This window comes from Staurois parvus, unplaced genomic scaffold (assembly GCF_062004578.1).
Source record: "Staurois parvus isolate SC_StPar_1 unplaced genomic scaffold, SC_StPar_1.0 ptg000081l, whole genome shotgun sequence".
Lineage (NCBI taxonomy): Eukaryota > Metazoa > Chordata > Amphibia > Anura > Ranidae > Staurois > Staurois parvus.
Window position 1 is genome coordinate 4,412,179 of NW_028317877.1, and position 25,124 is coordinate 4,437,302.

The window sequence follows — 25,124 nt, forward strand, 5'->3', positions numbered from 1 at the left end:
ATAAACATTTTCTTAGTTTCTATTATAAAGTTTTGTAAATAAGTAATTTTTATCCTTTAATGATGTGACTGAACACAGCTGGTCACATGGTAAAAGCGGCTGTAATTGGCCCGTTCCTTAGTCATGTGATCAGTCCCAGGTGGCGTGCGAGGGGTGTGGTTCTGGGAGGACGTTCATGGAACTAGCCGACCGCGCTGTAGCCGTCTTTTGGTTATAGCGTGGTCAGGAACTGGTTAAACCTTTACAATTAATGTACTTATTTAAGTTGACTTATTGTACTATGATTAAAGTCAGATTATCTCAACACAGCATGTGACACCATGTGTTGAGAATTTCTTAACATTTGCATTTCAGCAAGTTTAGTGTTCAATAAAATCGTGATTGGTATTTGGACTGCTTTGCTGGAACAACCTGTGGTTAGGCAATAGGTGTTACTGAACTGCTCTCCCGATATCCACAGTTTATCTTCTTTATTCAACCAGCTAAATGTTAATATTTTTTAAGTGCTCAACGGCACAAACCAACCTATGATGATGGTTCATGTTGTGAATCAGACCTTTATATTCTATTTTCTGCTGCCTACCATCCCAGATTCATTTAAAGGATGTTACTCTATTTATAGAGATAGCTTGGAAAATGCACAATAATGTGGAGGAGTACTTTAGGACTTATTTCACCAAACCATTATAAAAGAATGCCTTTCTAATGACAGAGGAAATTTTATATTTTATTTAATAAATGGATATAATTTACAGGCTATATAGTTGTGAAACATTGGTTAGTATTATTGTTTGCAACACTTTTTATTGTTAGAGGCCGCAACCTAAAGAGAAATCTGGATTGAAAAAAATGTTTCTTATGGTTGAAAGTAGACTGAAAACTTTTGTAAATATATTTACTTTATGTTTTTTTAAACTTATTAAAAGCGTCAAAATTAGGAGCTGAAAGCAGGAACCTACAGGTGCCTGTATGTATCCCTATAAAGTGGTTTCTGTATCCCGGAGTTCTTACTCATGCATGTCTCAACTTTAAAGGAGAAAGTCAAGCTCCAGTCCATGCTCTCCCATATAGTCAATACTGGTCCTTTAGAGTGAAAGGCCATCAGTGCATTCATTAATTAGAGGCCTTAGGCAAAAATTTGTCAGGACGGCTGTCCACCTTTCAGAATTGAGATAACCTGTTTTGCAGGGTTGAGGGTTGAGGTCAGTAGTAAAATGCAGGGGATTGACATTGCTCATCTCATTTTGCCAACTTCACTTGATACATACTTGTCCTAGGTCTATGACTTAGAGACTGTCAGGCAACCAGCAGTTGAAGAAGGAGGTCAATAAAGATCACGCAAATCTTTTGGGATAGGTATAGTTTAAAATCCATTTCTATCTTTTTATAATTAAGGACAGTCTTACTGCAGAACTAGGCCATTTTCAGCAGCCTGTGGATCCATGTTTGCACTTGCTGTTATAGAAGCCAAAAGATGCTCCATCTCAGTAATAGTCCATGGTCACAATAAAGTGTCCAAATAGAACATTATCCTATATAGAGTGTATTTTTTTTTTTTTTTTACATACAGTCGCTGGTTTCCTAAAGGCAAACAGACTCTTCACTTTGCAAGAATAGTTTCACTTTGCAAAGGAATTTTCGCTTAGCTTCATCTTGCAAAGAATACCCAATCATGTGTATAAAAAAAATAAACCGTATTCTTGCTTGTAGATGACTTGATGGAAATCAGCAGAGCTTCATCTCATTCACTAAGCCAATTGAGAACTCCCTTGCAAACTGAACAGCCTATTTGCCTTTAGTAAATAAAAAACTTTTGTGTTTTGTTTTCCCAGTCTTTAAAGCGGCAGTAAAGTCTGTTTTTTAACTTGTACCTACAGGTAAGCATATAATAAGGCTTACCTGTAGGTACTGTAAATATCTCCTAAACGGCACCGATAATGTAAGTGAAAAAAAGTGTCGCGCTACATATACAAAAATGCACAATTCCTATAAAATATAACTAAAAACAAAAAACTCAGGACAGTAAACTCAAAAGAACAGAGATAATGTGACTAAAAAAAAACATACTACTTAAAGAAAAATTTATATGAACCAACGTTCAATCAATTAAGCATTCTTCTGTGAGCCCTTCTTGAGATAACGACCACCGTGTGCAACTGTCACAGGATTATACAGCAAACTATCCTCCACCATAAATCTGCTCACCTCCAGCAGTGTGACCTCACATTGTACAATGTTTTGGTCTAACTGCACTTTTGGTCCCAAACGTATGGACTCTGAAGGTCAACTTGCTGAATAATATCTCCAGTGATGTCCCCTCCAGATGCCCGCCTAAGGGTCAGCTGTATTCCTCAAACAAAAGCTCAACATTGTGCTTTATCCTTTAAAAACTTTTATTGCACAATAAACCATAAGAAATACACTCACATTCAGCAGGTGCATAACCGCACCAGGTATGATGACCATCCAGTAATGGACTTCTTTAGGCACATGGCAATATCATCCCCAGCAGCATAGACCAGTCCAGGCTCCAAAACGTCACCACGCAGTGTATAATGCAAGGCAAAGCACAGGCCCTGTGTGTAAATGCAATTGCCTTACAATAAGGATGATCCTGGAGCGGTGTGTAGATTACTATACTGCCGTTTCAATGAATGGTAACGTCGTGACGTCATCCGCACGTTCCTCCCCATTTTATGTTATACCTATTTTATTAATTTAAATTTTGTATTCACTATGGTAAGCGCTTGAGTTATATTTATAATTTTCACTGTTTAGGAGATATCTACCCGTGTAGAGCACCGGCACATGTGCTCTGAAGGTATGGCATGCCTGTGCCTTCAGAGCTGTGTGTTGTAAAAAGTGACTACTGCGCACATGCGTGAAAGTGACATCATCACAGCTCAGCCATTCAAGCCGCTGGAGCCCACAAATCCAGAAGAAGGACCAAGTGAAGATGGAAGCCCTGTCAGCGGTAACAGCACACCAGAGGGCTTTCTTTTAAGGTGTGTTTCACATAATGTGCTAGTATGTGATGCTTACTAGCACATTATGCCTTTGTCAAGCAGGGAAAAACTTTTTTTCTTTTTTTTTTTTACTAGAGTTCACTACCACTTTAATGAAAAGAGTAGCTCATCCAGAACATATGGATTTATCTCAGCCTTAAATAGACATAACACATAAAGCTCAGTATGTTTCACATTTCCAAAAACACAGAAAGACTTCAAAAGGCACCTTGTGAGCAGAAATAATGTCTGGAAAGCAGCTCAGAAAGCCTTTGTACTCGTGATTGGTTTCCATCAGGTAATGGAGATCTTTCTTTGGCTGAAAAACAAAAAAAAAACAAAAAACTGCAATTTAGAAAATGGAACTTATCAGCTATATTATGATTATAAAATGATTATCATGTACACTGTCTGTACATCCATACAAACTATACACAACGCTAAGCACTTTTTAGGTTAAAAACACCAACCACTTCAAGAGAATATACATTACTTTCTTCTAAAGGAAAAGCTACTGTTGCAGATTTATACACAAACAGATGGACTTTCAATATAATAATTACCTCTTCAAAAACCTTTGCTCATATCTTAAAGAAAAACTATTACTTTTATCTGCAAATGTACAATGGCAGTAGCCACTTTCAAAGACCTCAGGCTCAATAAAGTGCATGTTATTACATATATGACTGTTATTTTCCATTTTAACAATTTCACTGCTGAAAATAAAAGTCACAACGTCGAATAATGATTATTCTAAGGACTCTTTCATATAGACGGCAGTTCTTACCACCCTTTGAAAAGCAATTCATGCTGGATCGCGTTTAGCAGCAGCTGGCAGGCGTTCAGGAGGCGATCCTGTGGCCTCCTGAACATCGTTTTTTTTTTTTTTAATGGCAAGTGGAATTTGTACTACAATACTGCTCAGCAACTACAAACCAAACAAATGCTCTCATTAACCTCAATGGCCAAGTGGTGCCACCTGTAAAACTCTGCAGGCTGAGTAAAAAATACTGTAGCCACGAAGCAAAGCATCGCAGCTGCAGCATGAGTACAGCCCTGTCTGGCTGTAATGTTAGAATTGAGGTTGGCCGCTGGGAGAGGGACAGTTAAACTGTTGTTTAGCCACCTGTTTTTACCACCCACCCCAGCCACCTGTGTGAAAGAGCCCTAATTCAATGAATTAATCACTCTCTCTAAGGCTTTTCTCGACCAGCTGTGTCTTTTTTCTCGACCAGCTGGTTGAATGAAAAAAACTAACTTGTTTCCCCCATCGACACACTCGATGTGGATAGGGGAATCCTCCCAGCTGAGCTATCGTATTCTGACACCAGAGAGACTTTGAGCAGGGAAATTCCAACAGAGTGGTCGTACATATGTTGGTCAACTTCTGTACAACCTCAGTACCCATACATGGATGGAAATTCGGCAAGTCCCTGCTGAACTTGCCGAATTTCGATCCATGTATGGCTGGCTTAACAATGTGATTTCAGTTTTGGTGTGGAAGCCTATGTACTGAAATCTGCAGCCTTCCCCTTTTCTCCTACAACAGCATTACAAAAGACGATAAAAAAAAGCCTCACTCCTCCTGTAACAAAATTAAAGCAAAATCCAGCATCAAAACTTGACAATAGATCATAACGGCTGTTTGGATGTCAAATGTAGAAAACGGTCTGCTAAAGTTCCTGACTCAACCTGCCACCATCCACATATATCAGTCTTGGGTGGACTTACCATTTTATATCAGGTATGATATCAAAACGCTATAATGTTTCTTACCTCTTATTTGTATGAAGTGCCAGTGGCAAAACAGAAAGAAGACAAATAAAACATAGCTATAAAGTGACTACGAATCTGCTAAGGCATAGAAAATATGACTGTAGTACGAATGACACATAAGACACCAATTTAAACTTTCAGTGTATTATTATTAATTTATATTTCTATAGCATTTTTCTCTTTGAGGACTCAAAGCACTTCATCTGTTGTTGGGGCAAATAGTGAGGCAGCCATCTTTGGCATGCTCAGTAGAATATCATAATAGGCCTCAATTTTAGACAAGAGCCAATTAATCTACCAGCATGTCTTTCGAGTGTGCAAGTAAACTGATGCAACTATATGGAGAACGTGCAAAGTAGCATCCTGACTAGGACTTGAACCGAGGACCCCAGTGTGGCAAGGCAGAAGTACTAACTGCTGTATGCTCAATTACATCTTTCAGTATGCAGCAACGGCAAGGAGAAGGAGCTGAAATATAGCATGCAGGTTTTGATGGTGTCATCTTTTACAAGGCAGAACCCCAATGTGGTTAGTCTTTGATGGATGTATCCATGTATCTCATGTAGATTTCCTCAACAGTGACTAACATTGCAGATTTAGCTTTTTCGTGATCTAGTACAGTGGTCTCCAAACTGCGGCCTGGAGACCAGATGTGGCCCTTTGCTTACTTTTATCTGGCCCTTCAGGCACCAATGATATGAGTCACTATTCCTTCCACTGACACCAATAATGGGGCACTATTCCTACCACTGACACCAAAATGGGGCACTATTCCTCCCACTGACACCAATAACGGGGCACTATTCCTCCCACTGACACCGATAACGGGGCACTATTCCTCCCACTGACACCAATAACGGGGCACTATTCCTCCCACTGACACCAATAATGGGGCACTATTCCTCCCACTGAAACCAATAATGGGGCACTATTCCTCCCACTGAAACCAATAATGGGGCACTATTCCTCCCACTAACACCAATAATGGGGCACTATTCCCTCCACTGATACCAATGATGGTGCACTATTCCTTCCACTGATAACAACGATGGGGCACTATTTCTCCCACTGACACCAAATAAGGTGCACTATTCCTCCCACTGACACCAATGATGGGGCACTATTCCTCCCACTGATACCAAAGATGGTGCACTATCCTCCCACTGATACCAATGATGGGCCACTAGACCTCCCATTGACACCATTGATTGTGCACTATTCATTGAACTGATGCCAAAGATGGGGCACTACTACTCCCCCCTACAACTAAAAATGGAACATAATTTACTCTCACTAATGCCAGGACAAATTTCTACTCCCTCTGGCCATAGTCCGGCCCCCCTAAAGTTTGAACAACTGTAAATTGGCCCTTCATTTAAAAAGTTTGGAGACCCCTGATCTAGTATATGGTACATGAGTCAGGCATTTTCTGCTTTGAGCATGTGTTTTGTTTGGTACAAGAGTCTATATAATGTAATCCACTAGCTATGATCTTTCCAGGATTGGGTGTATGCTATGACTTTGTGATGAGAAGAATTATGGTTAGATGGTTTTAATTGGTTTTACCACAATTACTACACAGGGATGCAGAATGCGTTATGGGTAATCACTATTCTGTGTTCATGGTAAAGCAGGGTTTAAGTGCCTAGCCTAAGCAAGCAGTTACTAACTGGGAAACAATTTACAAGTCCAGGCACCTCTTCATATTCTAAGTAATGGCACATAAATGTACATATCCCTATACTGGAGCATGTGCATGCACAATAAAGCCCATGATATTACCAGAATAATCCTACATTCTGACATAAAAAGAAAAAAAAAATTCAGGAAACAGACCTATCTGGAATTTCCACTGCTGTTATAAAGTGATTGAATCTGTTTGCTTATGACTCAAAAAAGACCCAAGTTAGGGTGAAATGTGTAGTCATGTGGATGATGATGCACCTGGCAAATGTATGCTGGCAAAAGTTACTCTGGATATGTATGAGATCCTATCCAGATATGTACAGTATATTTGTGTTCTGCAATCTAAGTGAAAAAAATAAATATGCTTCTTCTCTGGTAAAGAGTCTATATTATGTTCTATTGTTTTATACCATTCATGATTTTCAATTGAATGAACTGTTTTTTTTTTATGAAGTTTTGCAATACCCCAGTTATCAACTTGCTGCTTGAAGACTATGGCTATGATCAGTTATAGAATACACTATATTATGGACTTTTTATGGTCTATAGACGTACTAATAATATTTGTTTGCTGGACATAAAGAATATCTTGATCACACGCAGATTAATAGTTGCAGGTAGAGATGCATGCTTGTGGTCTGCCTATCAGTAGACTTTATGAGTAAATGTCTTTACAAGGAAAACTGTAATGATTTTGAGTTAATTTTACTTTCTTAGTTTTTTTATAAGTTTTTAAGTTCTTTAACTAATTTTCCCCCCATTTTTTCTATAATATATTGTACATATAGCATTTAATACCAGACAAAGTATCTCAAAGTATTGTTTTCTTCAATAAAGAGTACAACAGCAGTTGGCACATTTCAGACAGGTTGCCTCTCATGGGAACCTTGGACAGGGACTAATTCATGCGTGTGTAAAAATCTCAGCTTGAGCTACTGAACTTTGTAAACAAATGGGCTTTTTACAACAGTCACTAAAGCGATAGAGAAAACATATGAAAACGAACCTCATGCTCTAGCTGCTACGTTAAAAGGATCATGCAAAATGTTCACTTTCAATACTTTATATCTACCTGACAAAAATAATTTTGGTCCTGACCAGGGGCGGACTGACCATTTGGAAACTCGGGCACTGCCCGAGGGCCCGGGGTCAGTAGGGGGCCCCACAAGATGTCCCTGGTACCTTTTTCATAGGCTTTTTTGAGTTTGGGCAAGGACACAGGGGCCCCATGATCCCCTATTGCCCGGGGGCCCCATGGGTTGTTTATCCGCCCCTGGTCCTGACCATAATAAATGAAGAAAATTTGTACACTCATGCACTGTGCAGTTCATTTAACCAGATGTACATCCCAGGACACATCCAAAAAACCTAATCAAAGTATGCAGGACTTCTGTAGTGTATCCTGTCCTTCTGCCCCTCTGCACTTGTCAGTGATTCCCAAATGACAGCCAGAGTTTGTTGTGCAAATACAGTAGCTCTAGAAGCCATTTCTGACAAACTAATGGATTAGCTAACACATGGTTTATATGCACTGTTCACACACAAATTAGAGACATACAAAGTAACATTGTTATTTTTGTACCTACTCTTTAACACTTCCTAAACCCTTAATTGTTATTTTTCTAATTATTATTTTTTGTTTATATTTTTCCAACCAATAGTCACTTCAATACTGGATACATTCACCCCCTTCATGTCCAGACCAATATTCAGCTTTGAGTACTTTGAATGACAATTCGTGCATGCAGCACTGGACCCAAATTAAATTTGTACCATTTTTATAATTTTTTTGGTGGACAGATGGGGCTTTTATTTGGTGGTATTTAATCACCACTGGGTTTTTTATTTTTGCTATATTAATGAAAAATACTGAACATTTTTAAATAAAGCAAATTTTTCTTAGTTTCTGTTATAAAATAATATAAAAAAATTGTTCTTCATAAATTTAGGCCAAATTGTATTCTGCTACATTCTTTTGGTAAAAATAACCCACATCAGTGTATAATATTTAGTTTGTGTAAAAGTTATAAAGCCTAAAAACTATGGTATATAGATTTTAAAATGGATCAATCCCAATGCACTGACTGCCTGTCTCATTTCTTGAGGCCCTAAATGCAAGACAGTATGAACACCCTCAAATAACCCCTCCTTGGAAAGTAGACAGTCCAAGGTGTTTAGTAAGATGCATGGTGAGTTTTTTGAAATTTTAATTTTTTTGGAGATTTAGAAATTAAATAAAAGTTTTTTTTTCAAAAATTTGTCATTTTAACAAGTTTTGCCTCACAAATAGTGTAGGCATACTTGCAATTACACCACAAAGCACCATCTGCTATGCCTCCTGAGTATGGGGATACCACATGCGTGGGACTTTTTTTTACAGCCTAGATGCAGAGAGGGGAAATCTAAGGAGCACCTTTGGACTTTCAAGGAGCATAAATTGTGCAGAAATTAAACGTCTAATTCCCTGACTACCTTTCACATTTTGGTGGCCCTGGAGTACCAAGAAAGTGGAAACAATCACAAAATGACCCCATTTTAGAAAAAAACAATCCAAGGTATTTTCTAAGAGGCATAATGAGTCTTTTGAAAATGCCATTTTGCCACAAGTTTTTGGAAAATGCAGGAAATAAAAGGAAAATGATAACACACCATAACACATTTTGTTACTCCTCCAGAGTATGGGGAGACCAAAATATGACTTTTTTCACAGCCTAGCAACACAGAGCAGACCAAAATCCAAGGAGCACCTTCAGGCTTTCTAGGGGCATAAATTAGCATCAAATTTCTTGACTACCTATCACAATTTTGGAGGCCCTGGAGCACCAAGAGAAAGGAAACACCCACAAAATGAGCACATTTTGGAAAGCAAACACCCTAAAGTATTTTCTAATATTCTTTTGAAGACTTCATTTTTTTGCCACAATTTTTTGGAAAATATGGAATGAAAATGAAATTTCAAATGTAATAATTTAATATTTCTCACACACAGCATAGGCATACCTAGAATTACAAATCAAAATACATTCTTCTACTGCTTCTGAGTGTGGAAATACCACCTGTGTGAAGCTTTTTTAATATTTGGACTGATTATATACCAAACATTGTATCGTATGTATCACACAAATCAATCAATTGTATCAAAACCATTGTACTGTAATGATCGTCTCTATAGGAGTGGTCAGAAAATATAGCTTAGTGTAGCATCACCTATAGCAGTCCTTGTTCCTATAAGCCAAGCAAACCTTGCCTACTGGTATGAGGCTGCCCCCTAGGAATGTTATGTTCACTGGTCAGGAAGTACAGGAGGCTATAAAAAGGAAGAACAAAAGAGTTCCAGGAAGTGCAGTTATCTGCAGGGGATGGCTGGGACTGGTGTCTTGCAGGAACGTAGTCAGTGGGATGTGCAGATGGGACGGTTCAGGTGCAGACACAGACATAATCAGCAAACAGGCAAAGGATTGGTCCAGGCAACAGGTGGAAATTTGGTCAAAAAACAGGCCAAGGTTAATAAAGGCAAAAGGCAGAAGGAACACTGCACTGGTGTGGTGGTTATAAGGAACAAAGGACACCATATTGACACTGTACTACTCTGGGGAAGTGATCTGGGTTTTTTTTTTAATTTATTACAGTGTGATTGCTTGCTTCAGTGATGATCACTGTAACAGCAGTCCTTTAATTGTCATGAATGGCTTTCCTTGTTTACGATTGTGATGCTATGTTTGACCACAGTTATCGCATGGTAAAGGGGTGTTGTGATTGGCCCTGTACACAATGACATCCCTGTGACCAATCACAGCATCACAATAATAAATAATGAATCATGAACGAAAGTTAAAATTAGAAAAAAAAATTTCATTTGTAAATAACTTTTCAATGCTTTGTACTAGAATTGTAATTTCAGTGTCTTTATATGGGACAGTTGATAGGATAACATTTATACATTTTATCTACAGTAACACTGATCTACATAGAAAAAAGAGGATTATTAAATGTGTTTTTTTTTTTATGGACTGCGTATGGATTTGCAAGTTAATATCACCCAAAGAAAGTTTTGTTTGTTTTTAAAAAAAAAAAAAAAAAAAGAAAAGAAAAATAATATATATATATATATATATATATATATATATATATATATATTACTTTGTTAGTTGTATCTCCAGTAATAACAGAGTCATTGCCGAATTAATAGGCAGAAATGTAAAAATTGCTCTAGCCAGTGTAAAGGTATGAGATTAAATTATTTTTTTCTCAAAAGGTACAATCAAATTCTATTAAAGCTGGCAGATGGTAAAATCTTCTGTAGTCCAGTCAAAACTGGTGATCCACGTTAGTTGACCGTGGATTTGTGAATTTCATAATGCAAAACAGATATAAATGCATGGTAGATATGGGATAGGGGGACAGAGTGCACACCTGAGGTTTACAGCAAAGATAGGAATGACAGATATATTAGTCAGTGTGTGAGGAGAAGAGTTACCTCTTTATAGAATCATGCATATTTTATTCTGTGTTTGATGTTTGACTAGTGCTGATAAGGGAATGAAAAGCATAGAAAAACTCAAATGAAATAAAAGGCTTACATTCCAGATTCCAATCCAGATAACATTTCAAATAAAAATTATTTCTATTCCATAAACTGCTGATTCTGCATTATGTACCCTGCAGATAAATACTGTAGAAGGTCTGGTTTTACCTGCTCTTCCACCAAGGTGGCTATTGCTTCATATGTTTTCCCTGCTTCTGTGATAGCACTGTTTAAATCCGTTTCACCTATAAAACAAAAAATATCTGTAAAAAGATTGCTTATGTTTATGGAAAAATGTTCTAGATATGCAAACCAGTTCCCACCAACGTAGCTGACAACATTCCAAATACAAGAAAAGTGCAGTCCAACTAAACCCAAGTATGAAAAGCATTCACATACACTCACCGGCCACTTTATTAGGTACACCTTGCTAGTACCAGGTTGGATCCCCATTTGGCTTCAGAACTGCCTTAATTCGTCATGGCATAGATTCAACAAGGTGTTGGAAACATTCCTCAGGGATTTTGCTCCATATTAACTTGAGTTTTTATTGCCTTTCTATCATCTTGAACCTGTCTGCCCATTCTCCTCTGACCTCTGACATCAACAAGGTATTTTAGTCCACACAACTGCAGCTCACTGGATATTTTCTCTTTTTCAGACCAATCTCTGTATGAGATGGTTGTGTGTAAAAATTCCAGTAGATCAGCAATTTCTGAAATACTCAGACCAGCCTGTCTGGCACCAACAACCATGCCACATGCAGAGTCACTTAAATCCCCTTTCTTCCCTATTCTGATGCTCGGTCTGAACTTCAGCAAGTTGTCTTCACCACATCTAGATGCCTAAATGCATTAAATTGCTGCCACGCGATTGGCTGATTAGCAATTTGTGTTACCAAACAATTGAACAGGTACCTAATAAAGAAGCCAGTGAGTGTATACTGTACAACAAACACTAAAGACATGCATTACTAGAAAAAGGGGTACCTTGATAGCCACTGGAACTGAAAACCATTGACAAATTCTGCAAAGCTTTTCCTATCTTCTGATATTCCTTTGGTAGTGCTATTTAGAAAAAAATAACCAAAATTAAACTTTATTTTATTATTGATTATTCATCTCCATTAAAAAACCCTATATCACAACACAAAGCTAACTAGAGCAAAGTGCTATTGTGAATCAAAAGATGGCATCAGTTACATACAGTATATACTGCTGTGTTCCGGTAGCAGGATGGGGACTGCCCAACCAGTTGTGCACCCCTCTGTGCACTAAACACAAAAAGTTGCTCGCTTCCGCAATTTCACCACTCAGGAGAAGACTTCTACTTTATTCACTGAATACGCCTCTAAATGGCCGAAGCAGAGATAATTATGTTATCTGTTCCTCTTCTCCACTTCGGCTAATCAGAGAATGCCTTGTATTCATTTAAAAAAATACAAGGGTCCTTATAATTGGTGGAGGAGCAGGAGCGAGCACTTCTGTATTTAGCACACAAAAGGGGAAATCCCTGGAGCACACCCCAGAAGAAGACACCGATTACTGTAGCATAGGCTAAAAATTGAATTTACAGATTCACCTCCTACCACATGGAAGTGGCATCTTGATAATTATCTTGAGCCAAGCTGGCCCAAAAGTGAGTATTTATCCTAATCTCATTCCTGGAGTTCGTCTTTAAATATTGCCATTGTTGTAACTAATGGTTGTAGGTTCATGAAGGAGCCTAGAAAATGGAAATAGTCAGGGTAATCTTTTTTGTAGAAACAAGAGTTGGTTAGGATGACAAATGTATGGACCTGCACATGATGCTTCTAGATTATAATAAGAACTGTTAACTTGTTTTTTGCTGGACAAGAAAATCCGATGAGAGCAGTGATAGATCAACTCCAGTCAAAATAATTTTATTTTTTTTTTTTTTTTTTTTTTTAGCCTTGAATGTAGTAGATCAGGGTTTAACTTTTGTCAGAATTTTATTGCAGTTGGTGACCCCATTGTGAAGATTTCCACCTCACTTCTGTCCCTTTAAAACCAAGACAAGAAATCAAGTCAGAGAGCAATATAAATCTGTTCTAACCCTTCTCTGCTGTACTAGGACCTACTGTCACATTCCCTTTTGGAGAGATTTCCCAACACATCCTGTCTTTCTGACACCTTTATCTTATCCATACTCTATCCAAATCCCCTCAAAACAGTTTTTGTGAGAGCTGGGCTTTAAAAATACAGAAACTAGTGGTAGCCATCCCCTCAATCGTATAAGTAATATAAGATAGTGTACCGTGGGTATTGAAAAGAATCACCCCTCTTTAAAATCATCACATTCTGTTGCTTTGCAAGCTGAAATGAAGACAGACACAGTTTTTGTTTTATCTAGCTGTATTTACTCAGTGCAACTTATAACATCCAAGTGAATGATATAACATCAACATGTCAGAAAAAAATTATAAAAATTGAAAAACTTAATCACTGAGTTGGACAAAGGATCACCCCCTCCTAAAAATAAAGAAAAAAAACAACAAAAAAAAGACCCTTCTCAATGGCACACAAAGCCATTTGACTTTCATCTCTAATCAGCCGTGGTCATTTTGATTAGCTCAACATGAAAAGAGCTTTCCTGGAGCTTTTCAGTCCTTAGTAGTGCAACTGAAGCAAACAATCAACTATGGGTGGCAAGGCACTGTCAAAAAGACCTTCGGGATAAAGTTGCTGAGAGGCACAAGTCAGGAGATGGATAAAAAAAAAATCAAAGGCTTTATTAATGCCTCGGAACACAGGGAAGTCTATTATTAAGAAGTAGAAGGTATCTGGTACAACACTGACCCTCCCTGGATCAGGACGTCACTCCAAACTGGAGGAAAGAGCCAAGAGGAAACTGGTCAGAGAGGCTACCAAGAGACTACAGTGCTTCGGAAGCCGTTGAAGGAATTTATGACAAACAGTGGTCCTTGTGTACATGTGACAACAATATCACAAATTCTCCACAAATGTGGCTTGTTTGGGAGGGTTGCAAGAAAGAAGCCACTTCTCAAGAAAGGTCATATGCAGTCACAACTGAGCTTTGCACCTTGAAGAAGAAGGCCACATAGGAAAAAGTGTAATGGTCAGATGAGACTAAAATTGAATTATTTGGCCTTTTATCACTAAATGATATGTCTAGGAGAAATCCAACAACAGCTCACCATCCAAATAATATCATTCCTACAGTAAAACATGGAGGTGGTAACATCCTGTTATGGGGGTGTTTCTCTGCAGCAGGGACGGGAGCACTTGTCAGGATAGAAGGAAAAATGGATGGGGCAAAATACCATCAAATTCTTGAGGAAAAACTGCTGCCCTCTGCCAGAAAGTTGTCAGTGGGAAGAAGGTTTACCTTCCAATATGACAATGACCCAAAGCACACAGCAAAAATGACCACACAGTGGTTGAAGGAGGAAAAAGGTGAATGTCCTTGCATGGCCTAGTCAGAGCACAGTCTTAAACCCCATTGAAAATCTGTGGAATGACTAAGACTACAGTCCACAAATGGTCACCATCAAGATTAACTGAACTTGAGCAGTTCTGAAAAGAAGAGTGGACAAATACTGCAAAGTCTAGATGTGCAAAGTTAGTAGAGACATATCCCAGCAGACTAAAGGCTGTAATTAACCACTTGCCTACCGGGCACTTATACCCCCTTCCTGCCCAGGCCAATTTTCAGCTTTCAGTGCTGTCGCACTTTGAATGACAATTGCGCGGTCATGCAACATTGTACCCAAATGAAATTTGTATAATTCTTTTCACACAAATAGAGCTTTCTTTCAGTGGAATTTAATTGCCACTGTTTGTTTTATTTTTTGCGTTATAAACAAAAAAAGAGCAAAAAATTTGAAAAAAAGTTTTTCTTTGTATCTATGATAACATTTTGCAAACAGTTAATTTTTCTACTTCACGGATGTGCGTTGATGAGGCTGCACTGATAGGCAGCAGTGATGGGCACTGATGAGGTGGCACAGATAGGCAGCACTGATGGGCACTGATGATGCTTCACTGATAGGCAGCACTGATAGGCACAGGTGGGTGGCACTGCTGAGTGGCACTGATGGGCACAGGTGGGTGGCACTGATGGGCACACATGGGCAGCACTGCTAAGGACTGATCAACAGGGCACTGATCATCACTGTCCTGATGATCAGTGACAATCCCTTTGCTGACAATTGCCGCTTCTCGGCAATACTTTCACAGCGTGAGCAAAGTGCAGCCAATAACCGGCAACTGCATTTACCCGGTGATTGCTGTGTCATTGGACACAGCTGATCACGTGGTAAAAGGCCGCCGTGATTGGCCGATTACCGTACCCCGTGATCAACTGTGTCCGTAGGACACAGCGATCACTGGCAGGGCTGGGTGCGTGCCGCTGGGGACATGTCCTGGAATGACGTCCATGGACGTCATCCCAAGATTACACAACCGCGCTGTAGCCGTCCTTCGGCCATAGCACAGTTGGGAACCAGTTAAAGTAAAAGGTGGTTCAACAAAATACTGACACAAGGGAGTGATCCTTTTTTCAACTCAGTGATTGTTTTTTTTTTTCTTTTACTTTTTTTCTGACATGTTGGTGTTATATCTTTCATTTTGATGTCTAAGTTTCACTGAGTAAATACAGCTAGATAAAACAAAAAGTGTGTCTGTCTTCATTTCTGACTGCACAGCAACAAAATGTGATTCTTTTAAAGGGGGGTTGATTCTTTTCTAAACCCACTGTACATGGGCACATTGTGAGTAACATCATCCTGCTGTATGAGCTAGTCCTTTGGTGATAAGTGATTGCAAAATAAAAGTTTTATGAATCATAAGGGTTAATTTAGAGCTTAGTAATTGAGGTAAAGCTTCACTTTGCAAAGAATACCCACTTACATGCAAGGAAATGGGAAAAAAAAAACTTTGCAAAGTGCACAGTCTATTTGCCTTTAGTAAATCAACAGAGAAGTGTTCATAGTCTATACACTTATGCTACAATTAGGAAAAGCATCATCACTGGAGAAAACAAATTGCCAAGTTGTATGCAGCAACTGCCCAAGTGCCACCAATCGGTTTTCTAGTTCTAGTATAGGTATGCACACTTAAAGGCCAGTCTATCAAAAATGTTTTACTTAGAGGTAGAGCCTGAGGCAGACTCTCAATTTTTTATGTCTTCCATTCTCTGACAGAAAGATCTCCCTGTCGAAATTCCTAACTGTACACCTGGAAGATTTTGGTGGTTCTGTCCACCTTTGCTTGTTTCAGCTCCTCTTGTTGCATTCACAGTAATAGAAATTTAATTTAAAAAATCCTACTGGTAGAGTAGGAACCCCTCATAATGGTCGCAGGAGGTGTGCAGACCCAAGAACTCAAGCATAAAGGTAGATATTTCAGGTAAATTACTGTATTTATTCACCATCTACTAAACACTGAAATAACAACTAAGTAGATTAACCGTTTATGCCAACACCGTACTATTTGTTCTAAATACTTCTATTTTTTCCTACAGGGCCACACAGGAGAGAGATTTGTCCAGCATAAAATTACAAATATTAAATTCTTGCATAACTGTTATCAATTAAGAGTAACATACGTCCTGTGCATCGTTTCCAGTGCTCCTGGCCCACGTTGAGCAAATCCTTCACACCATCATCCATGGCTCTGGTGAACCTGCTGACTGCTTCACACTTCTGTTCTCTGTATGGTGTAAAAACAATAGTTACATCATCATTTTAGCAAAGAAATGTTCAGCCTTTTCCCAATAAAGAGGTATCAATGCACAATAATTGCCCTTCTTCATCATTACCACACCAGTAAAGCATACGTAATAAGATGGGCTAATTAGTATGAGGAAACATGGCATGGAGAAACAGTGCGTCATTTAAACCGTCCTACAGCTGTCAGATGCAGTTAGCTACCAACATAAAAGCTTCAGTTTGGAAACCTTTTAAAATAGCAAAAAAGAGGCCTTGTTTAGGTTTTATATTTGTAAATTTTCTGTGGTTTAAATGTCAGCCTTTCAACTGGGCCTCTTGTTACTGAGAAAATAATAAAAGAACAAACACTGCAAAAAGTATCTTAAGATGCAGAAAGGCTAGGATAAGCAAGAGAGCAGATCATGTACAAGGCGTAAAATGATGTACAAGCAGCAGATCATGTACAAGGAGTAAAATGATGTACAAGGAGCAGATCATGTACAAAGAGCAGATAATGTACAAGGCGTAAAATCATGTACAAGGAGCAGATCATGTACAAGTCGTAAAATCATGTACAAGGAGCAGATCATGTACAAGGAGTAAAATCATGTACAAGGAGTAAAATCATGTACAAGGAGCAGATCATGTACAAGGAGTAAAATCATGTACAAGCAGCAGATCATGTACAAGGCGTAAAATCATGTACAAGGAGCAGAATCATGTACAAGGCGTAAAATCATGTACAAGCAGCAGATCATGTACAAGGATTAAAATCATGTACAAGGAGCAGATCATGTACAAAGAGCAGATCATGTACAAGGAGTAAAATTATGTACAAGCAGCAGATCATGTACAAGGAGTAAAATCATGTACAAGCAGCAGATCATGTACAAGGAGTAAAATCATGTACAAGCAGCAGATCATGTACAAGGAGTAAAATGATGTACAAGGAGCAGATCATGTACAAAGAGCAGATCATGTACAAGGTGTAAAATCATGTACAAGGAGCAGATCATGTACAAGGAGTAAAATCATGTACAAGGAGCAGATCATGTACAAGGAGTAAAATCATGTACAAGCAGCAGATCATGTACAAGGCGTAAAATCATGTACAAGGAGCAGATCATGTACAAGGAGTAAAATCATGTACAAGGAGTAAAATCATGTACAAGCAGCAGATCATGTACAAGGCGTAAAATCATGTACAAGGAGCAGATCATGTACAAGGCGTAAAATCATGTACAAGGCGTAAAATCACGTACAAGGAGCAGATCATGTACAAGGACTAAAATCATGTACAAGGACTAAAATTATGTACAAGCAGCAGATCATGTACAAGGCGTAAAATCATGTACAAGGAGCAGATCATGTACAAGGAGTAAAATCATGTACAAGCAGCAGATCATGTACAAGGAGTAAAATCATGTACAAGCAGCAGATCATGTACAAGGAGTAAAATCATGTACAAGCAGCAGATCATGTACAAGGAGTAAAATCATGTACAAGGAGCAGATCATGTACAAGGCGTAAAATCATGTACAAGGAGCAGATCATGTACAAGAAGTAAAATCATGTACAAGGAGTAAAATCATGTACAAGGAGCAGATCATGTACAAGGAGTAAAATCATGTACAAGGAGTAAAATCATGTACAAGCAGCAAATCATGTACAAGGCGTAAAATCATGTACAAGGAGCAGATCATGTACAAGGCGTAAAATCATGTACAAGGAGCAGATCATGTACAAGGCGTAAAATCATGTACAAGCAGCAGATCATGTACAAGGCGTAAAATCATGTACAAGGAGCAGATCATGTACAAGGCGTAAAATCATGTACAAGGAGCAGATCATGTACAAGGCGTAAAATCATGTACAAGGCGTAAAATCATGTACAAGGACTAAAATTATGTACAAGGACTAAAATTATGTACAAGCAGCAGATCATGTACAAGGCGTAAAATCATGTACAAGGAGCAGATCATGTACAAGGAGTAAAATCATGTACAAGCAGCAGATCATGTGCAAGGAGTAAAATCATGTACAAGCAGCAGATCATGTACAAGGAGTAAAATCATGTACAAGCAGCAGATCATGTACAAGGAGTAAAATCATGTACAAGCAGCAGATCATGTACAAGGAGTAAAATCATGTACAAGGAGCAGATCATGTACAAGGAGTAAAATGATGTACAAGGAGCAGATCATATACAAAGCGTAAAATCATGTACAAGGAGCAGATCATGTACAAGAAGTAAAATCATGTACAAGGAGTAAAATCATGTACAAGGAGCAGATCATGTACAAGGAGTAAAATCATGTACAAGGAGTAAAATCATGTACAAGGAGCAGATCATGTACAAGGCGTAAAATCATGTACAAGGAGCAGATCATGTACAAGGAGTAAAATCATGTAGAAGGAGCAGATCATGTACAAGGCCTAAAATCATGTACAAGCAGCAGATCATGTACAAGGCGTAAAATCATGTACAAGGAGCAGATCATGTACAAGGCGTAAAATCATGTACAAGGAGCAGATCATGTACAAGCAGCAGATCATGTACAAAGAGCAGATCATGTACAAGGTGTAAAATCATGTACAAGGAGCAGATCATGTACAAGGAGTAAAATCATGTACAAGGAGCAGATCATGTACAAGGAGTAAAATCATGTACAAGCAGCAGATCATGTACAAGGAGCAGATCATGTACAAGGAGCAGATCATGTACAAGGAGTAAAATCATGTACAAGGAGTAAAATCATGTACAAGCAGCAGATCATGTACAAGGCGTAAAATCATGTACAAGCAGCAGATCATGTACAAAGAGCAGATCATGTACAAGGTGTAAAATCATGTACAAGGAGCAGATCATGTACAAGGAGTAAAATCATGTACAAGGCGTAAAATGATGTACAAGGAGCAGATCATGTACAAGGCGTAAAATCATGTACAAGCAGCAGATCATGTACAAAGAGCAGATCATGTACAAGGTGTAAAATCATGTACAAGGAGCAGATCATGTACAAGGAGTAAAATCATGTACAAGGAGCAGATCATGTACAAGGAGTAAAATCATGTACAAGCAGCAGATCATGTACAAGGAGCAGATCATGTACAAGGAGTAAAATCATGTACAAGGAGTAAAATCATGTACAAGCAGCAGATCATGTACAAGGCGTAAAATCATGTACAAGGAGCAGATCATGTACAAGGAGTAAAATCAAGTACAAGGAGTAAAATCATGTACAAGGAGCAGATCATGTACAAGGAGTAAAATCATGTACAAGGAGCAGATCATGTACAAGGAGTAAAATCATGTACAAGCAGCAGATCATGTACAAGGCGTAAAATCATGTACAAGGAGCAGATCATGTACAAGGAGTAAAATCATGTACAAGGAGTAAAATCATGTACAAGCAGCAGATCATGTACAAGGCGTAAAATCATGTACAAGGAGCAGATCATGTACAAGGAGTAAAATCAAGTACAAGGAGTAAAATCATGTACAAGGAGCAGATCATGTACAGGGAGTCAAATCATGTACAAGCAGCAGATCATGTACAAGGAGTAATATCATGTACAAAGAGCAGATCATGTACAAGGAGTAAAAATTCATAGCAACCAGTGGTCAGTTTACTGTACTGTGTAGCCAAACCTTTAGTTTTTTAGTGTTGGGTAAAGAAGGAAAATGTTCAAATCACTGTCAGTTTTATTTTTGCTGTCTGTGTCACATGAAGGAAAATTCCTTCATTTCCTGTAACAGAGACAAAAAAGGAAGAGGGAATCTCTACAAAAATAGGGAAATTCCTCTAGACATTAGTTACCGGAAGAGATGGAGACCTCATTAGAAATGTTCCCCTCACCCCTTGTTCTGGTGACAGTCATGGCCAGATCTAGGGGGGTGCTGGGGGGGGGGGCTACGCCCCCCAGATTCCAGTTGTGCCCGCCCCCCAAAGCCAAGAGTCCTCTCCCGTCTCCAACCCCGGATACTCTGCCCCACCACTTGACACACAGAGCTCCAGCAGCTCCCTTCTCCCTCTTCTGAAGACAAACGCACATAATAAAGTGCTGAATTAAAGTTAATCTTCTGATCACAGACATTTCATTACATGCAGCTTTATTTACTGTTGGGCAGACTGTATCTTGATCTTTATGCAGCACGATCACTGCACACTGACAGTCAGTCGGGCAATAAATAAAGCTGAGCTGGAGTGTGCAATGAAAATTCTCTTAATCAGATGGGAAGCTTCACTTTGATTTAACCCTTTATTTCTGTGCGTTTGCTTGGCCACTCACAGGATTAGGCTGGCCATACATTAAGCAATTTTCTTTCCTTCAAGCAGGAGTTGAAGCAAAGAAAATAGCTTGATTTTCCTATCAACACATTCAGTGTTGTTGGGGGAATCTGTTTTGCTGCGCTACTGACAGCAGGAGGTTTCCCCGCTCTCAGAATACGACTACGGCTTCCAGCTATAGCTGGTGGCAGTAATCGTACGAACAAAACCCCACAGAATTGATTGATGGATCAACTTCAGTACAACCAGCCTGCCCAAAGATAAATTGACATTCGGCTGATTCATCTTTGGACAGCTTTAGAAGCATCCCCTTCATTTTATCTTTCATTCTTGTTGCCTATAATTCAAGAGGGGCTCATGGTACCATGATGTAAATAGCAAAACTCTGGGGACTCTCCTTTAAGGGAGTGACTCTAGGGACCCTGATGTAAGGAGGGGGGCTCTGGGGACCCTGGTGTAAGAGAGGTTGTCTCTAGGAACCTTGACATAGGGGGGTGGCTCTGGGGATCCTGATGTTAGGGTTGTGACTCTGGGGATCCTGATGTAAGTTGGGTGGTTCTGAGGACCCTGATGTTGGGGGGGGGGGGTGATTCTGGGGACCCTGATGTTAGGGGGGGGGGTGATTCTGGGGACCCTGATGTTGGGGGAGGGGGGGTGACTCTGGGGACCCTGATGTTGGGGGAGGGGGGGTGACTCTGGGGACCCTGATGTTGGGGGAGGGGGGGTGACTCTGGGGACCCTGATGTTGGGGGAGGGGGGGTGACTCTGGGGACCCTGATGTTGGGGGAGGGGGGGTGACTCTGGGGACCCTGATGTTGGGGGAGGGGGGTGACTCTGGGGACCCTGATGTTGGGGGAGGGGGTGACTCTGGGGACCCTGATGTTGGGGGAGGGGGTGACTCTGGGGACCCTGATGTTGGGGGAGGGGGGTGAGTCTGATGTTAGGGGGGGGTTACTCTGGGGACCCTGATGTTAGGGGGAGGGGTGACTCTGGGGACCCTAATGTAAGGGGGAGGGGTGACTCTGGGGACCCTGATGTAAGGGGGAGGGGGGGTGGACTCTGAGAGGGATTCTTGGTGTAAGGGGGGAATCTGATGTAAATATGTGGGCTTGTCCTGACACTGCATTCTACATGTTTTTATGTTACTTACTCCTGACCCATGCACTATATACACTGTGATGTACATTACATATTCCTAATTATAATGTTCATTGTCCCAACAATTGCTTGTTTTAATGAAATTCTTCCTTAAGGTCCGTTCAGGCAGACAAAGTGATCACTTTTAGTGTGTAGTGTGCATATGTGATGGAAACATTTACATTTTTAAAAATGATCCACTGTAAGGCAAAATCTGTCCTCTGCACCACTTACTACTGACCCCTTTCCTCCACCCTGCTGACCTCCTGTACGCTGCCCTGCTGACCTTCCATCCTCTGCTCCCCTGACATTTTTTAATGAACCCTCACATTAGACAGGCTAGATCCGGCCCTGGTCACAACTGTAAAATGTTGGCTTTCCAACTACTTTACTTTGAAAATTAAAAAATAAATAAGGTTGTGCCCAGCAGTGCACCCACCTGTGCCACTCTGCAGTGTCACACACCTGTGCCCAGAAGTGCCACCTACCTGTGTCCAGCAGTGCCACCCACCTGTGCCCACCCACCTGTGCCCACCAGTGCCACCCACCTGTGCCCACCCACCAGTGCTGCCCACCAGTGCCACCCACCAGTGCAGCCCAGCAGTGCTGCCAGTCAGTGCCACCAGTCCGTGCCCAGGGATTGTGCCAGTCAGTGCCGCCAGTCAGTGCCCAGCAGTGATGCCAGTCAGTGCCGTCTATCAGTACCACCTATCAGTGCCGCCTATCAGTGCTGCCTATCCGTGACACCTCATTAGTGCTGTCTATCAGTGCCGCCTATCCATGCCACCTCATTAGTACTGCCTATCAGTGCCCTTTAGTGCTGCCTATCAGTGCCGCCTATCAGTGCCCATCAGTGCCGCCTCATCAACGTACATCAGTGAAGGAGAAAAAATACCTGTTTGAAAAATTTTATAATAGAAACAAAGAAACTTTTTTTTTTTCAAATTTTTTGCAATTTTTTTATTTATAGCGCAAAAAGTAAAGCGCCCAGTGGTGATTAAATACCACCAAAAGAAAGCTCTATTTGTGAGAAAAAAATTATCAAAATTTCATATGGGTACAATGTTGCATGACCGCACAATTGTCAATCAAAGTGCGGCAGCGCTGAAAGCTGAAAATTGGCCTGGTAAATAAGGGGGTATAAGTGCCTGGTAGGCAAGTGGTTAAACAAAAACATGAAAGACAATCATACTAAAATTCAGTCACCTAAGGGTCTGTTCCTATTGTGGATTTTCAGGCGCTTAGCAGATGGCTCAGACTCCAATCTCTCTACAAAGGCTTTAAAAGTTGGTCCTGAACTGAATTAAATTCACATTTTGTGGAGAGGGATGGGGGAGTGAGTATCCTAAATGCTTTCTGCAGGGTTCAGTCCATGACTATTTATTGTTTTGTCCGGTTTCTGGAAGAGTGCTCCAGCTGTAGGCAGTATCTGCACATACATGTGCCCTACTGCATCCAGTGCAGTATGAAATACTTTTAACACAGCAATCCTTCCATGTTTTTGGCACCAATAGCACAGCTACATCCTATAATAAGCTAGAGCATAATAATACTGACTGTAGGGCACAATTCAAGGAGTATTCCAAATACTAGACTAAATTAACCCAAATTATATTTTAAAAACTGTGGAGAAGTAAATAAAAGTGTGACTCCAGCCATTTTAACTTTTTTTAAATTTTAGACAGAGTTAGGCTGCCCAGAGATGAGTCCTTTTCTTATTTCAACCAGCGGGACGAATGAAAAAAAAAAAAAAAAAAAAAAAATGACCTGAATCCCCCATCTACACATTCAATGTGGATGGGGGAATCCTCCTGCTGTGCCATTGTATTTTGAGAGCAGGGAGGCTTCCCCGCCATCAGAATATAGCTATAGCCAGAGGTACAGATAAAGCAGCAAAAATCCAACAGGGCAATTGTACAGAAATTGATCGGTAGATGGACTTCTGTACAACCACCCTGTCCGTACAAGGATTTCATTTCAGCTGGTCCCAACCAGACAAATTTCGATCCATGTATGGCTGGATTAATGAAGGGTTTAGGTGTTAATGTGTTATGTTCACCATTTGTAACATGTTACACCCATATTTAGGGTTTAGCATATAACATATTACTATACAGCAGCTGACCTCTCCCTCTGAGCTTTCCCCATGACAGTGAGAGGGGGATCCTGTCCCCGCACTCACTGTCACATTTTAAAAAAAACCCCACAGATCTGTGACTGAATGAACTATAAGTCCCATCTCCCACCGCAGCAGATGCCTTGTAGTTTTCAACGCACTACAAGCGCATTGATAAGCATCCTCGTAGATCGCTTACTCTTCTTGCATCCCGTATGGAGGTACGGGCAGACAGCTGTACTGAGTTGCCTGCAGGAGCCTGGCATTACAACCACGATCCGCTGACTGTGGGTGCAATGCTTTGCAGGCTGCAGTGTACAAAAATAATAAATGCACATTTTTTACTTGCAAAATCATGTATATTTTTTTTTTTTTTTTTTTTTTTTTTAAAGGTGAACGTAGCCTTAAATGCTGTGTCCCCATCAAGATTTCACAGCACTTCCAACCCTCAAAACTACAATAGAAAATGTTCTCGGAATGAGTGCAAATCCTCTTTGTTGCCACTGGAACACGTATCCCCACTGGATGATGTCCCCTCTGCCTCTGTTCTGAAGACATTTATAACATTTTGGATATCCCATCACTTTCTCTTCCAGAGACATGATCACCAAGACAGATAGTAAGGCTTGTTCTTCCCAATGGAGACAGACTGCAATAAAAACCTTTGTTTTAAATCTATCCAGCATGAGACCCATGTTTTTTTCGTTCGGCAGAATAGCACGGCCCTTGGTAAGAACTCCCACTAAGCCAAATACATTTTGAAAAGGGGTCCTTTGTGGCCCCGAAACATTGTTGGTATTTGTTGATTCTGCATTTTGTATATGGCACCTGCACAGGGGTGGACTGACAACTCATGGGGCCCCTGGGCAATAGGGGATCATGGGGCCCCTGTGTC

The 25,124-nt window shown here is 40.0% G+C and overlaps 1 protein-coding gene across 2 annotated transcripts in view; it reads right to left on the reverse strand.

The window, feature by feature from the left end:
* Positions 1–25,124, reverse strand: part of SNX9 (sorting nexin 9) — a 191,823-nt gene that overhangs the window by 14,053 nt on the left and 152,646 nt on the right. For both annotated transcript variants that reach the window (XM_089669737.1, XM_089669738.1), the window contains 4 exons: positions 16,582–16,685; positions 11,982–12,059; positions 11,161–11,237; positions 3,235–3,324 (listed from right to left, as the gene is read on the reverse strand). In XM_089669737.1, coding sequence (XP_089525863.1) covers positions 3,235–3,324; positions 11,161–11,237; positions 11,982–12,059; positions 16,582–16,685 — 349 coding nt within the window. The remainder of the gene's footprint in view (positions 1–3,234; positions 3,325–11,160; positions 11,238–11,981; positions 12,060–16,581; positions 16,686–25,124) is intronic.